Source organism: Cydia strobilella, chromosome Z (assembly GCF_947568885.1).
Source record: "Cydia strobilella chromosome Z, ilCydStro3.1, whole genome shotgun sequence".
In the NCBI taxonomy this organism is placed as follows: domain Eukaryota; kingdom Metazoa; phylum Arthropoda; class Insecta; order Lepidoptera; family Tortricidae; genus Cydia; species Cydia strobilella.
This window is the reverse complement of record NC_086068.1, coordinates 35,736,085-35,751,681: the sequence shown is the minus strand read 5'-3', so window position 1 is coordinate 35,751,681 and position 15,597 is coordinate 35,736,085. Positions and strand designations below refer to the sequence as shown.

General features: G+C 45.1%; 1 protein-coding gene across 1 annotated transcript; it reads left to right on the top strand.

Annotated features, from left to right (window-relative positions):
* Positions 1 to 332: 332 nt before the first annotated feature.
* LOC134753748 (uncharacterized) lies at positions 333 to 14,954 on the top strand. Its single transcript, XM_063689686.1, has 6 exons — positions 333 to 386; positions 913 to 1,349; positions 5,282 to 5,468; positions 5,970 to 10,597; positions 14,017 to 14,200; positions 14,396 to 14,954. Exons 1-6 carry the CDS (start codon positions 333 to 335, stop codon positions 14,951 to 14,953), a joined length of 6,048 nt encoding a protein of 2,015 aa, XP_063545756.1. The 3' UTR covers position 14,954.
* Positions 14,955 to 15,597: the final 643 nt, after the last annotated feature.

Genomic DNA, 15,597 nt, shown 5'->3' with positions numbered 1-15,597 from the left:
ATATGGTAAAACTCAAGAAAATGTTTTTGTTCTTTCGTAACGTAGGTACTTATACTTGGGGTGTATGTGGGGTTTTTCACAGTGGGAACAGTCAGGCCATTGATCGGTCTACGAAAATAGATAGTGGCTTATGACTGGACTGTAAATGCTCCATAAATCTCTTCACTGGTGGCTCCAAGCAGCTGTCATGCACGCAGCGGCCACACCCCGGTAAACCGCGTCGATCCGCGGGCTAAACCAAGTGAAGGGGCCGTCTTCATGCGGTATAATGGGACAGTCCCCCCATCCAGTGCGCAAAGTCTGTAGCGGCTCGGAAGGCGGTCACCGCCAGTATGGCACAGGATTCGGCGACCGAGGCGTTACAGCAGGGCCTCCGTGACGTGCCTGTAAGGGCGCATGTAGGGACTCATAGAGACATGCGGCCAGTTACTGCACCCTCTAGGTCAATCTAGTCGTAGCGGGCCTCCGCTCCACTGGAAGCTTGGGTTAGGGGGCGAGAGAGTGGGTTTGTGTGCGCGCAAATGCTTACCCACTTTAATATATTCACGCGCTGATGACTCCTGGCATGAATTCGGAAAACGAGTGCATGTCCTACGGCGATGGAGACTGGTGGTGGGGATTGAACTGGTGAGTTTAATCCTTAGCTGGCTCTCTGCACGTAGGCGGTTGGGCGGTGATGGTCGCTCCGGGACTCAAGTGAGACGAGAGGTCTGGTTCGGCAGCTCGCCTGACGACAAAGCAGCCCTATTTAGGGATCGCACTGCTTTCCCCAATCCGGGGAAGGGCCTAGAAAAGGTGGCCTAAACAAAGCTCGTCTCTTCTTATCCCAGCCGGCTAACCGCGGTCGACTGGTCACCAATATCAGCGGTCGAAAGAAACAAATCAAAATTAATAAATCTTTCAATATTGCAGCCTGGAACGTTAGAACGTAGTATCATCCAGCAGGAATTAAAGGCGAAGATCCGGGAGCTGAAAAATAACTGGTGGCAAAGCAAAGCGAAGGAATTGCAGTGGTTGGCAGACACCAGCCAAACTGCAAAATTCTTCGAAGGTCTAAAGTCCGTATATGGACCTCGTCGTGCGAAAATTGCCCCTGTCTTCTCACGTGACAAAGCGAGGAGGCTAACAGACCCCGAGGAGGTCCTCCTTCGTTGGGCTGAGCACTTTAACGAGGTCCTAAATCCCGGCAGTCAAGAAGTAGATCTATCCTATATCAGCTCCCTTGAAAACCTGCCAACTGCGTCAAACTTGGATGACCCGCCGTCGTTTGCGGAATTCATTGCTGCGGTAAACCGCTTAAAGAATGGTAAATCACTGGGGTCTGATAGTCTACCATCGGAGATCTTCAAGTATGGAGGAATGAGTATCAAGTCAAGGCTATTTGACCTCATTAATTACATTTGGGATGTCGAGGTAATACCACAGGATTGGAAGGATGCTACTATCACCAAGCTCTATAAGGGAAAAGGGAACCTCTCGGATTGTGGCTCATTCAGAGGTATTGCCTTGCTTTCTGTGGCAGGGAAAATACTTGCCCATATTATTAATAAGCGGCTTAACACACTTGCCGAAAGTTTCCTTCCTGAATCCCAGTGTGGTTTCCGAGCAAATAGAGGTACGGTCGACGCTATCTTCGTCGTCAAACAGATGCAGGAAAAAAGTCTTGAGCAGCATCGTGACCTCTATTTATGTTTTGTGGATCTCGAGAAGGCCTTTGACCGTGTGCCTAGAGCGGCTTTGTGGACAGTATTAGAAAATGTGGTTGTTCTGCGAAGTTTGTCAACTTGGTGCGCCAATTTCACGAGGGTATGACTGCTGGCGTACGTCACGAAAACGCCTTCACAGATCAATTTCCAGTCACAAGCGGCGTTAAACAGGGTTGTGTCATGGCTCCGTCCCTATTTGCCATCTATTTCTCTGCAGTAATGAATGATGCACTTCAAAAGTGTAACAACCAGATATCGGTGAACTTTCGCACGGATAAAAGTATTTTTGACCTTTCACGTCTCAGGGCTAAGAGCAAATTACAGTGTGTCTCGGTCACAGAAATTATATACGCTGACGATGTCTGTCTTATGGCTGATAGCATGGAAGTCCTACAGAGTTATCTGTAAAACTTAGACGAATCATGCCGCAAGTTTGGCCTAGTAATTAGTGCATCGAAAACTCAGATTGTCAAACAACCTGCAAGAGGGAAATCTGCGAACGATGCTACTGCTTATTTAAGGGGCAAAGCACTGGACGAAGTGGGTACGTTTAGGTATCTAGGTAGTCTATTGCGGAGTGACAATCGTCTCGAGTCTGAAATCTCGTCTCGGATTGCCAAAGCTGCTGCAGCCTTTGGCGGTCTGAACCAACGAGTTTGGAAATCGCACGATCTTAGCCTCCACACAAAGCTTGCCGTCTATAGAGCAATTATTCTACCTCTGTTGCTCTATGCTTCGGAGACATTGTGTGTATACAAAGGAGACATTAAACGTCTAGACACATTCCATCTGCGATGTCTCCGAGCAATACTGCGGTTGAAGTGGCAGGATCGTGTTCCAAACTCGGAGGTTCTTCGTCGAACGGGCATGCCGGGTATGGAATGTCTACTCATAAAAGGTCAATTGCGCTGGTGTGGGCACCTTGTACGTATGGCACCATCGAGACTGCCTAAAGCAGTATTTTACTCTGAGCTAGCCTCAGGTAAACGCAAGGCTGGTGGGCAGTATCTACGCTACAGGGATGTCTTGAAGCGCCACCTTTTGGCCACCGGCATATCATGCGAGTCGTGGCAGGAGCTTGCATCTCGGAGATCGGACTGGCGAACTGCTGTCAATACGGGTCTTGATAACTTTGAACACACCCGACTTGAAGATCTTGACGCCAAACGCCAGCTCCGAAAAACTCGGCCCAAGCCCTCCTACCATTACACATACAACGCATCTGGGCAGCTCTACTGTGTTTTGTGTTGTCGCATTTTCAAAACTAAATTTGGATTTGCAAGCCACGCTCGCGCCCACGCACGTAATAGTTAAGACCCTTTTTATTTAATTTGTCAGGATGTCGCCGTCGACGGATACGTCTGGGAGGCCATCATCATCATACAACAAAGGATGTAATCTTATAGTGCGGCGGTTTTTGGTCTAGAAGTCTTCTAGAAATAGATTTTCGCTCATGTCGTCTCGGACATGGGTACATTTGATATCAGTGCATTCAGTGTGATGTCCTGAACACAAATATATTAGATGACAAGCGCGAAAGTGGTGGGGGTAGTTGCTGTGACGCCATAAAGTCGGCAGTACAAAAATTTTACTTTTTTCTTTTAAACATACCATGTGGGGTAACAAATGAAAGGGCTTTGTCAGTAGATCACAAATATATAACATACTGTAACATTTTCACTACTTGGTCTAACAAATTATTAGAAAACGTTCAAAAATTTCACAATCCACAGTTGACTTTGAACTGCTCTAAATTGAAAATTACTGAATGGATTATTCCAAATTATATTCCGAATGACTGTGTGAATTATATTCTGAATGACTTGTATAAGCAGGTACCTCCATAGATGAGCTTTAGTTTCTCCCACGTGCCTTTAGAATCAAATCCATGGATGTAAGTAAAGGGAGGTAGATATATTATGGTACCAGGCGCACGATCGTGAGCCATCAAATATAGGTTCCGGAACCTATATTGAGTTAGTCGTATAGGTGACGCCAATGTGTCAACATTGTCACAACCATCTAGAAAATTATACGAAAAAACGCCGTGTTGCGCCTTTTTCGACTGTTTTAACAGCTCGAAACATAAAAACAAATCTCACGGAATCACTTTCCATTCGTAAGTACTGTTGTAACATTTAAAAACATTATTATTTGTAAATAATTTTAAAATTATCTTTGTTATTGAGTGAGAGAGATAGCTAAATAACGCATTACCCATGTGAGAAACACGTTTATCCGAGTGTCAAAACTGTCAACTAGGCATGCCCGCTTCATGCATTGTAGACTCAGCAAAAACATTACAAATATGCGACTTTTTAAATCATGTGAAACTATATGTAGAATATTAAATATATTAATAACGGGTCACTCACGTGTTTTAAGTCGAAAACGCTGTTTCACTCCGTACCGAGGAGCGTCATCAGGAGCTTGCGTCGACGGTGATGGACCGGCGCAGACTGCAACCTGATATGTAGAATGTAACCGATTCTTATTAAGTATAACTCCGGTTTTAAAATTTTAAAAACGATATCCTGTATTTACTTGAAACCCAAATATCGGTCATAATCCATCAAAATTATGAAATAGTACTTGTACAACAGCAGTAAAATTATGAACAGCATTTTTAAAGGGATACATATTTAGTATATATGTCGTATATAGCTTTTAAGATATTTTTATTGTACGTTTTGTGATTCTCTAATTTTGTGTTTTATTATTGTGTAACTTTCTATGTCTTTTAATCATTGTGTGTTTATGTTTTATTTTTATATTTCGTGCATAGTTATAAGAATCAATGTCCCACAATAAATATTACCTATTCCCTAACTTTGTAAAATAGCGTAAGCTGATTGGCCAATAAATGGATACTGACTCTGCACAACACACCCACGTGACACAGTGGGCGGGGCGCGGTCGCGCTATCATATAAATATGACTGCCCAACCTAGCCTCGTCAGTCTTTCTACAACACCTCTACACTTAACATCTTATTAACCCTAAAATAAGTGTTCTTACTAACCCTCACACTAACCCGGTAACATGGTGGTGGTATTTCTGAGGTAATTGGCAGCGGTAGCTTCACTTCGGTCAGCGCGTTCCAGTCTTCGGCGTACGAGCTTCAAGAAAAACAGTCTACGCTCAACAATTATGGTCCTTCGAACCGGATAAAGAACAAAGAAACAAGTACGCGCTGAGTGTCGAGATTTTTCTCCACTCAGATAGAAAAAAGAAGCTTGAAAAACGAACGCGCTGAGCCTTGAAGTACGCTTCGGCTCAGACCCTTACCCAATTACCCCTCCATACCCCACCATACCGGCTTGCCGGTCGGACCGTGCTGTGTTGTAGGTTTTCCTCCACTCACGCGTCCTGGCAACTTTCGTTGCATGTGTCACATGGTGATGCCATCACACTGCTTTCGAACGCTCTAGGCATTGCACTTTGTCATTGCGGGAGATTCAGTGCACCGAGGGATTTACGCTTAGGGGCACTGACGTTGCGCTCTGTGGCGTCAGGGCATAGGTGTTAGGCAGGTAAATTTGTATATAGTTAGGGACCCCCGCGTGTGTGTCAAGAAAGAAGAAGATGTCTACGAAGAGTACGAGAAATCTTCGACCGCGCGCTAAGGGCCCGCCTGCCCCCGCGCCCACAGAGACCCCTACCCCCTCGTCCGGCAAGACCACGTCTACCGAGACACATACATGGAGCAAAGGCTCCACCGGCAACCAAGTGAATAGCGGTGGAGAGATAGACAACAATTCGGTACACTCGGACGCGTTAGAAAATACGGTAGTAGTTCGCAGTAGGTCAAATACGCTAGTGAATAAAGACCCCGTGGTCGCGCCGCCGCCGCCGCGGGCGCCGTCTGTTCGTGGATCAATCAGAGGTCGCGAATCGGTAAATAGGGATCGTGATAGTCAATTATCGGTGCTCATGGCCGAGCTCGAGGTTCATAAAGCCGCTCTAGTTGTCGCTCAGAAGCAGTCCGATACTGCCAAATTAAAGCTGCAGATCGCCGAATTGGAGGCGAATTCTGACAGAGGCAGTACCGTGGCTGACGAGTCTGAACGGCGTACTAGGAATTGGGTAGGACAACAGTGTAGGCCACAGGAGCACGACGTCGCGATCGAGAATAGTAAAATTCCCTTGCCGAAGGAGACAGCGCCGCCGCCGCGCGCCGCCGCCATTGAGCGGGGTACTAGTAGGCCGCAACCGCGTTATTTAGAGGTGCCACACGGCAGTTATGCACCTATCTACCATAAGCCGCCCGAGTTACCCTCATTCGGAGGAGATATAACCGAATGGATTTCATTTAGGGCAGAGTTCGAGGACACGTCTCCCATGTTTAGTGCCGTCAATAACGTAAGTCGTATTAGGCGCGCGCTCAAAGGCGAGGCTCGGACCGCCGTGAAATCAATTATGTACACAGTTCAGGACCCGTACGAAATTATGGAGGCGCTAGAACGGCAATTCGGCGATCCGGAGGAAATAGTGTTAACGGAGTTGCATAATATAAAACGTATGCCGCGCTTGTCAGAAGACAACGCGAACATAGCTTCCTTCGCCGCACATATTGCGAATGCCGTCGCAACCATACGTTCGCTACGACAAGAGCAGTACCTACACGCGCCTGAACTTGTAAACAAAATCGTGGACAAACTTAATCTGATTGTGCGTTACGAATGGGCAAAATATAGGCAGTCTAATAGTCAAACTCCCGGTCTAGTTGCATTATCGGAGTTTTTGAACGAAATTAGCACTGCAGCCAAACGCGTCAACCGACATAGGCCGTCGAACAGATTGCGGAACACAGTAAACACGGTATCTTTTGAGCACGACCCTAGGCGAGCAAGCAGTTCTCGCGATAGGCGTCGCGCCCCCGCGTTTTCCCGCGATCCTAGCACGGAGTCGGAATCAGATTCCCACGATCATTACGTACGCGAAGCGCCGCGTAGTAATAAACCCGCTATCGCGCAAGTTAAGCCTCGCGATAGTAACAAAAAAAAACCCGCGTCGACCGGAGCTAAGCCCAAACAACCGACATCGTCCGTCCCTGTCTCGCGCAGCACGTGCGCCGTTTGCCAGAACGGCCACGAGCACAAAGTTAGCGCGTGTCGTAAATTTTTAGCGGCGACGATTCCTGAACGGTGGGACTTAGCAAAGGGTGCTAGATTATGCTATAGGTGCTTAGACGCGGCTCACCGTAAGTTCAAGTGCAAGTACATCGCGTGCGGAGTTAACCAATGCGAAGCCGGACATCATAAGCTATTACACGGACTGAACGCGGCCGCGCCCGCGAACGGTAATAGTACTCCGGCGGCAGCGGTAAATAATATTAGGCTCCCGCAAACGTACCTCAAAGTCATGCCTGTAGAGGTGTCGGGACCGCTAGGTACCGTGCAAACCCTCGCGCTGCTAGACGAAGGCGCGGCTATGACTTTGATGCTTCACGAAACGGCCGATAAACTCGCGCCTCGCGTAAAAGGCGAAACTCTAGAGATAGAAGGCATAGGCGGCGTAGTCAGAAATCCAGATTCGTATACGTTACGAGTCGCAATACGGGGTTTTTGTAGCCGACACATGGAAATGATGGAGGTAATCACGATTGGCGATATTGGCATAGGAATGCAGGGCGTACCACGTGACGTAGTCGACAAGTGCGAACACTTGACTAAAATCGCGGACGAATTAAGTTACCCGACCGGCATACCTACCATCGTGATAGGACAAGATAATTGGCACCTCATCATTTCTCGGCAAATTTTAGAGGGCCCGCCTGAGCTTCCCATTGCTAGCCTAACTAGACTGGGCTGGGTTTTACACGGCCCAGATAGAACGCGCCGCGCCGCGGTAAATTTTGTAGGGCACGCACGGCCTAAAACCGCGGACGACGAGGCTTTAGAGCTAATGAAACGGCATTTTGACATAGAATCATTAGGCGTTTCACAAAAGCTACCTCGGGCCGATCCCGACCAGCGCGCGCTAGACTTGCTGAAAACCACCTGTGTAAAAATACCGGGGGAGAATAGGTATCGAGCGGGCTTATTATGGCGGACGGACGACGAAAAGCTCCCAGATAACCGAGCGCAAGCATTAAAACGACTGTACAGTCTAGAACGAAAACTAGACCGAGATGCAACGTTAAAGGCCGAATATGCAAAGCATATGGCTAACTTGCTTGACAAGGGTTACGCGGAGAAAATGGAGTCGCCGCCCCCCCTCGATGCGCCCCGGGTGTGGTACTTAGCGCATTTCCCAACTTTTCACCCGCAACGCGGCAAAATGAGATTAGTGTGGGACGCGGCCGCCACGGCCTACGGACGGTCGCTCAATAGCGCGCTTTTGGCCGGCCCCGACTTATTAGAGTCACTCTTTGGCGTACTAGTGCGTTTCCGCGAGGGTAAAATCGCGGTAATAGCGGACGTCAAAGAAATGTTTTTACAGATCGAGATAATTGAGCAAGATCGCGATGCGTTACGTTTCGTTTGGCGGGGGGAGGACCGCACCTCTCCACCGCAAGAATACAGAATGAAGCGGCTTATATTTGGATCGGCAGCGTCGCCGACAACCGCGCTATACGTCAAAAACGAAAACGCAAGAACGCATAGCGAACAATTTCCGATCGCAGCTGAAAAAACAATAAAAAATACGTACATGGACGACATGTTGATCGCGCTCGATACGTCCGAGGACGACGCCAGGCGCATAGTAAACGAGGTTTACGAACTAAATATGCGCGCGTCATTCGAGCTTCGCGGGTTCGCGTCGAACCATCCTGCGGTTATTGCTGACGTAGTTAACAGTAAAGAGGAAACGTCATTGTTAGGCGCTAGCGAGAGCGAACGTACGTTAGGTTTGAAATGGAATCACAAACGTGACACCTTAGGTTTCAACGTAAACTTTCGCAACACGCCCGAGGACGTACTTAACGGTCAGAAATTACCCACAAAACGACAGGTTACGAGTAGTGCGATGTCAATATTCGATCCGATCGGATACGTTAGCCCCATATCCGTCTTAGGCAAGGCATTAATGCAGGAGATATGGCGCACCGGAATCGGATGGGACTCGCCCATACCCGTCTCGCTCGCACCCGCATGGCGATCGTTCATAGATAACGTACAACAATTACGAGACTTGGAAATTCCGCGACACGTGCCCGCATTTAATAGGGAGGCATATATGCATGTTTTTTGCGACGCAAGTGAAAAAATATATGCCGCGGCCGTGTACCTAGTCAGCGTCAACCCCGAGGGGACTAGAACGTCCGCATTAGTGGCCGCAAAGGCCCGAGTGTCACCTCTCCGGGTAGTTAGTATTCCACGAATGGAATTACAGAGCTGCGTACTAGCGACTAGGTTAGCGGAGACCATAGTCAAAGAGTCAGACTACGTAATAAAGGACAAGTATTTTTGGTCTGACTCCAAAACGGCACTCACGTGGATACGGTCGGACCCACGTAGGTACAAAACGTTCGTCGCACATAGGTTAGCGGAAATCGAGAACACTACCACCCCCGCCAACTGGCGCTGGGTGCCTAGTGCAGCTAACGTAGCTGACGACGCGACGCGCGGTATACCTACGCAATTTGGAGCGAACCACCGATGGTTCATAGGGCCCGATTTCATACGTAAAAGCGAGGAGCATTGGCCGACAGAGAAAACGCCCGCGCCCGTCGCCGATACGGGCGAAGAACGCGTTAACAAACTCGTATGCTCGGTAGGCGCCGCGAAAAATAAGTTTGAGTACCTGCCGGAGGTATGTAGGTTCTCAAAGTTCGTACGCTTAGTCCGCGCCACCGCTAAAACACTGGTTGCCGCCGAGGTTTTTAAAGCCGCATTGCTTAAAAAGAAACCAGACACAGACATAAATAAGGGGCATTTGAACTTAGCAGAGATATTGCTTATACGCCGGAGTCAACATGAAGCCTTTCCAGAGGAAATCAAGTTAATGGAAACTGGACGGCCGATTCCGAAGAAATCGCCACTCCATAAAATCGCAGTAAAACTCGACAAAAATGGAGTCATCGTGCTGAACGCCAGAATAGATAAAGAGGTACACATACCCGTTCTACACGCTAAAGAAGATTTCGTTAAGCTGCTAATACATCATTTTCATGCTCTCTACAATCACGGCAACCACTCAACAGTGATAAACGAGCTGAAACAGAGATATTATATTAGCGGTCTGCGCGGTAGCATTCGTTATATAACGAATAAGTGCCAATGGTGTCGGACCTATAAGGGGACCACGCTCAAGGTTCCTGTAGGCGACTTACCACCAGAGAGGCTCCAGGCGAATCAACCGCCATTTACCGCCGCAGCCGTAGATTTATTTGGCCCAATGAATATTACAATAGGCCGCCGCCGCGAGAAAAGATGGGGCGTATTATATACTTGCCTCACTACCCGAGCTGTGCACTTAGAGCTTGCCGCCTCACTTTCGGCATCCTCTATGATACTCTCACTGCGCAGAATGATAGCTCGGCGCGGCACGCCTACCGTTCTGTACTCCGACAACGCAACTAACTTCTACGGAGCAGAACGAGAAATTGCAGAGGCCAAGAAAACGCTGCCAGACAGTCTAAAGCCATTCCTGACTGAACGAGCGATCACCTGGAAAAAGATACCGCCTGGCAACCCTTCCGCCGGCGGTGCATGGGAACGACTCGTGGGCAGCGTGAAAACTGCACTGAAAGCTACACTAAAAGAGAGAGCACCTCATGAAGAAGTTCTACATACGCTGCTTCTAGAAGCCGAGCACGTAGTGAACTCCAGACCACTGACACCTGTGAATCCAGACCTAGATGTCGAGGCTCTGACGCCGAACCATTTTCTCATCGGCCGGTCGAGCGCAATGGCACCGCTGGGCGTCTTCACAGACAAAGATATGTCACTGTCGTCATGGAAGACAGCGCAGAACTTAGCCGATCACTTTTGGAGGCGCTGGCAGAAAGAATACAGACCCAGCCTCCTCCCTCGGCCCAGTGCTCACCAGAACGTGCAGAAGCTAAATATAGGCGACATCGTCATCGTAGCGGACAGCTCTATGCCACGAGGAACATGGCCTAGAGGCGAAATCGCACAACTCTTTCCCGGCCCTGATGGCCACGTAAGAGTAGCCATTGTTCGCACCCGAGCGGGTGAAGTCCGCCGTCCAGTTTCCCGGCTTATACCTATATACTCCACGAATGGAGACGGTGTTGGCACACGCGGGGGAGATTGTCGTATATAGCTTTTAAGATATTTTTATTGTACGTTTTGTGATTCTCTAATTTTGTGTTTTATTATTGTGTAACTTTCTATGTCTTTTAATCATTGTGTGTTTATGTTTTATTTTTATATTTCGTGCATAGTTATAAGAATCAATGTCCCACAATAAATATTACCTATTCCCTAACTTTGTAAAATAGCGTAAGCTGATTGGCCAATAAATGGATACTGACTCTGCACAACACACCCACGTGACACAGTGGGCGGGGCGCGGTCGCGCTATCATATAAATATGACTGCCCAACCTAGCCTCGTCAGTCTTTCTACAACACCTCTACACTTAACATCTTATTAACCCTAAAATAAGTGTTCTTACTAACCCTCACACTAACCCGGTAACATGGTGGTGGTATTTCTGAGGTAATTGGCAGCGGTAGCTTCACTTCGGTCAGCGCGTTCCAGTCTTCGGCGTACGAGCTTCAAGAAAAACAGTCTACGCTCAACAATATATTATGACTTAGATTTACAATTTTAATATGTCGGCGAATTACAGTTTTTCTTCACTCTTGCGAAGAAAAATGTTAAGTTTTAAGATGTATGAAATGTTGAAAACTATGTAAAAAATATTTAGAACAAATATTAAATCTATCAAATTTAACATATTTCCAAGAGAACAAGAGAAATAAAGTAAATTAATTAATAAAAAAAATTAAACATCGCTACGTTAGGGTTACGCATGCAAGCAACCGTCATGTACGCGGCATTATTCATTTTAATAAATAAATAAATATTATAGGACACAAATTGACTAAGTCCCACAGTAATCTCAATAGGCTTGTGTTGTGGGCACTTAGACAACGATATATGCAATAAATAAAAACTTCAATACACAGACTTCAAGACTCAGAAACAAATATCCGTGCTCATCACACAAATAAATCCCCTTACCAGGATTTAAACCCGGGACCATCGGCTTCATAGGCAGGGTACCTAGGCCTGCTGATCTGTCTGATCATCAAATATCATCATCATTTGCATATCATACCAACCCTTTAATTGAATGTGTAATTTTTAGGGTTCCGTAGTATGTACGTATGTAAACACTTTATTGTACATAAGACAGATTACTTCTCCCTAGTCAAACAGTTCTATTGGTCAGTCTGTCCGTTCGTGCTGTATGCCTGCGTGTCTGTGCGCTGTTTAGCTTAATGGTCGTTAGTACTAGAACGCTATATGTATGTACTATATGTATTAATCACGCTGACAAAGCAGTAACACAGAAACAAATAAAACAACCGACTTTTGACGACCGGTCTGGCCTAGTGGGTAGTGACCCTGCCTGTGAAGCCGATGGTCCTGGGTTCGAATCCCGGTAAGGGCATTTATTTGTGTGATGAGCATAGATATTTGTTCCTGAGTCATGGGTGTTTTCTATGTATTTAACTATTATTTATATCGTTGTCTGAGTACTCATAACACAAGCCTCCTTGGGCTTACCGTGGGACTTAGTCAATCTGTGTAAGAATGTCCTATAATATAAAATATAATTTTTAAGAAAAAAAAAACCGACTTCATTGGGGGATGCCGCTGAAAGCATTCTTAGATTCCAGACAATGAAATGAAAAAGACAGCATCTTTTGCCTAATTATGTAGAAAAGGACGACCCACTTTTCTAGTAGCATTTCGTTTTTGTAAGGGTCGCAGTTCTAACCTAACCTAACCTACTTTTCTGGTAGCATTTCGTTTTTGTAAGGGTCGCAGTTCTAACCTAACCTAACCTACTTTTCTGATAGCAGTTCTGTTCTGTGAGAATCGCAGTCCAAAAGCTACCCACCCACCTAACCCACTTTTCTAGTAGAATTTCCGGGTCCGGGTCTGTGTCCGGATCCGAGTCCGGGTCCGTGTCCGGCTGTCCGGGTCCAGGTTTTGGTCAGAGTTCGGTCCGGGTCCGGGTCCGATTTGGGGTCTATGTTCAGACCCGGGTCCGGGTCCGAGTCCGGGTCCAAGTTTGGGTTTGGGTCCATAAGGAAGAGAACAAATCGCCAAATGTGAACTATGTGTCATTGAAGAGTTCCATTCTGATCATCATCAGCAGTTCCACTTCATCAAATGTCACTTTTTTAAATGTAAATGCTGGATTTGTTGATGAAAATACAAAAATCACTATATGTATGCCTTTCACATTTGAGGAGTTCCCTCGGTTCCTCGTGGGTCTCATCATCAGAACTCGAGCTTGACAAAAATATGTCTTAAAAACTTAAGTTGCTTAACAAACATAAAGAAGTGGACAAATCGCCAAACGTAAACTATGCGTCATTAAAGAGTTCCGTTCTGATCATCATCAGCAGTTCCACTTCATCAAATGTCACTTTTTAAAATGGAAGTGCTGGATTTGTTTATAAAAATACAAAAATCACTATATGTATGCCTTTCACATTTGAGGAGTTCCCTCGATTCCTCATGGACCCCATCATCAGAACTCGAGCTTGACAAAAACGTTTCTTGAAAACCTAACTTGCTTAACAAACATAACGAAGAGGACAAATCGCCAAACGTGAACTATGCGTCATAGAGTTCCGTTTTGATCATCATCAGCAGTTCCACTTCATCAAATGTCACTTTTTTAAATGTAAGTGCTTGATTTGTTGATGAAAATACTAAAATCACTATATGTATGCCTTTAACATTTGAGGAGTTCCCTCGATTCCTCATGTATCCCATCATCAGAACTGCTTTTTGATAAAAACGGGACCAATCTGTATGTATATACTTACAATCAAAAAAAGAATTTTCAAAATCGGTCCGGAAATGATGGAGTTATGGAGTAACAAACATAAAAAAAAAAGAACCATTGAAATCTTGAAGTCGTTTAAAAATAAAAGTTTTTTTAGGGTACCCGTACACATAATATGGAGATCTCTTTTTTGCATCAACTTTTACATTCCCTTCTAAACAGTAGGTCCAAAACATGAAGAAAATATGAATATAGTTATTAATAAGGACATTCATTGAAAACTACTTTAAATATCCCCACGATGTTGCTACCTACCTATAGTATGTAGTAGTAGTAGTAGTATAATAACTTCATGTACCTACAGTTTTCCTGCTGATGAATTATGGAGACATAAGTGGCTCACTGTCGTCCGAAATCAAAGAGGGGATCCAGAGTGGACGTGTACCAAAAATAGCAGAATATGTTCAATACATTTTAAACCGGAACATATGTACACAACCAACAAAGGAAGAAGAAGAATAACAAAAGGCGCTATTCCTTTTTTTCGGGTACCTCGTTATTTTTATTTGCCTTTCATTATATTGCTATATAATAGAATAGAATAGAATAGAAGATGCTTTATCCAAAAACGCTTAATTTAAACAACTATATACCTATACTAAATATACAAAAGTGGATAGTTAGATTTTTACTTTGCTTTTTAAATTTGTTTAAAATGTATTTAATTGAATCTTTAATTTTAGGCCGCTATGAGATGCATGACGCCGAATTCCTTAATTAACGTCGATATATCAGACATGGAATCTATTTTTGATAGCCCCCGCAAAGCCTATTTGAAAAAACGACTTCGCAAGACCGAAGCAGCTAAAACTAAACTGGCGAAACAAACCAAAAATTTAAAAACTATAAACAAAAGACTAAAACATAAATGTGACAGTCTACGAGATGCCCTATTAAAGTTAAAGAGGAAAATGAAGATTCCCGAAGATCATTTTAGAGAAGTGTGGTTAAAAGCTGAAGCTGCTGATTTATACAAACAAATGGAGAAAAATAAAAATAAAAATCGCCGAATGCCGTTTAGCCAGAATTTAAGAAAATTTGCTCTAACATTAAACTTTTACTCCCCGATGGGTTATAAATATGTAAGAAATATATTTAATAATGCCCTTACTCATCCCCGAACACTTAGTAAGTGGTATGAAAAAACGGATGCTTCGCCGGGCTTTACAGCGGAAGCTTTTGAAGTCTTCAAAAAAAATACACAGGTTCTGGAGAGAGAATGCTATGCACTCTTATGGTAGATGAAATTGAAGTTAGTCGACCAAGGGATCGGATGCTTAGACAACAACAAAATTGCATCTCAGGCTTATGTAATGATGTTGGTGAGCCTTAACGAAAACTGGAAATTACCGGTAGGATATTATTTTGTACACGGCCTCAATGCCGAATGTCGAGCAAACCTCATAACGACGTGCTTAGTTAAGTGCTGGGATGTTGGAGTCGATGTCGTGGCTTTGACTTTTGAGGGTTGTCGCTGTAATATAAATGCTGCGAACCTGTTAGGTTGTCAACTAGACCACATACAAAACTTAAAAACCACTTTTAAATATCCATCACCAGCATGTGACTTGGATGTAGCAGTATTCTTAGATCCTTGTCACATGATCAAACTTGTTCGGAACACTTTTGAGTCAAAACGGCTAATTCTAGATGGTACAGGTGGTGAAATAAAGTGGCAGTTTTTAGTAAACTTACTGAAACTTCAGACAAGCGAAACTCTAAATTTTGCCAATAAATTAAGTCCGAGGCACATTGAATTTAGAAATCAAATCATGAAGGTGAAACTCGCTACACAACTTTTAAGTCAAAGTGTTGCCAGTGCATTAACATTGTGTACTGAACTGCTAACTTCTTCAAGTTTTGAAAATAGTAAAGCTACGGTAGA

Coding starts and splice junctions, on each gene's coding strand:
- LOC134753748 (XM_063689686.1), top strand. CDS start 333: ATGGCACAGGATTCGGCGACCGAGGCGTTACAGCAGGGCCTCCGTGAC. Junction 1,350..5,281: donor CTACCATCGGAGATCTTCAA/GTATGGAGGAAT, acceptor GTGTGTGTCAAG/AAAGAAGAAGATGTCTACGA. Junction 5,469..5,969: donor GAGAGATAGACAACAATTCG/GTACACTCGGAC, acceptor ATCTACCATAAG/CCGCCCGAGTTACCCTCATT.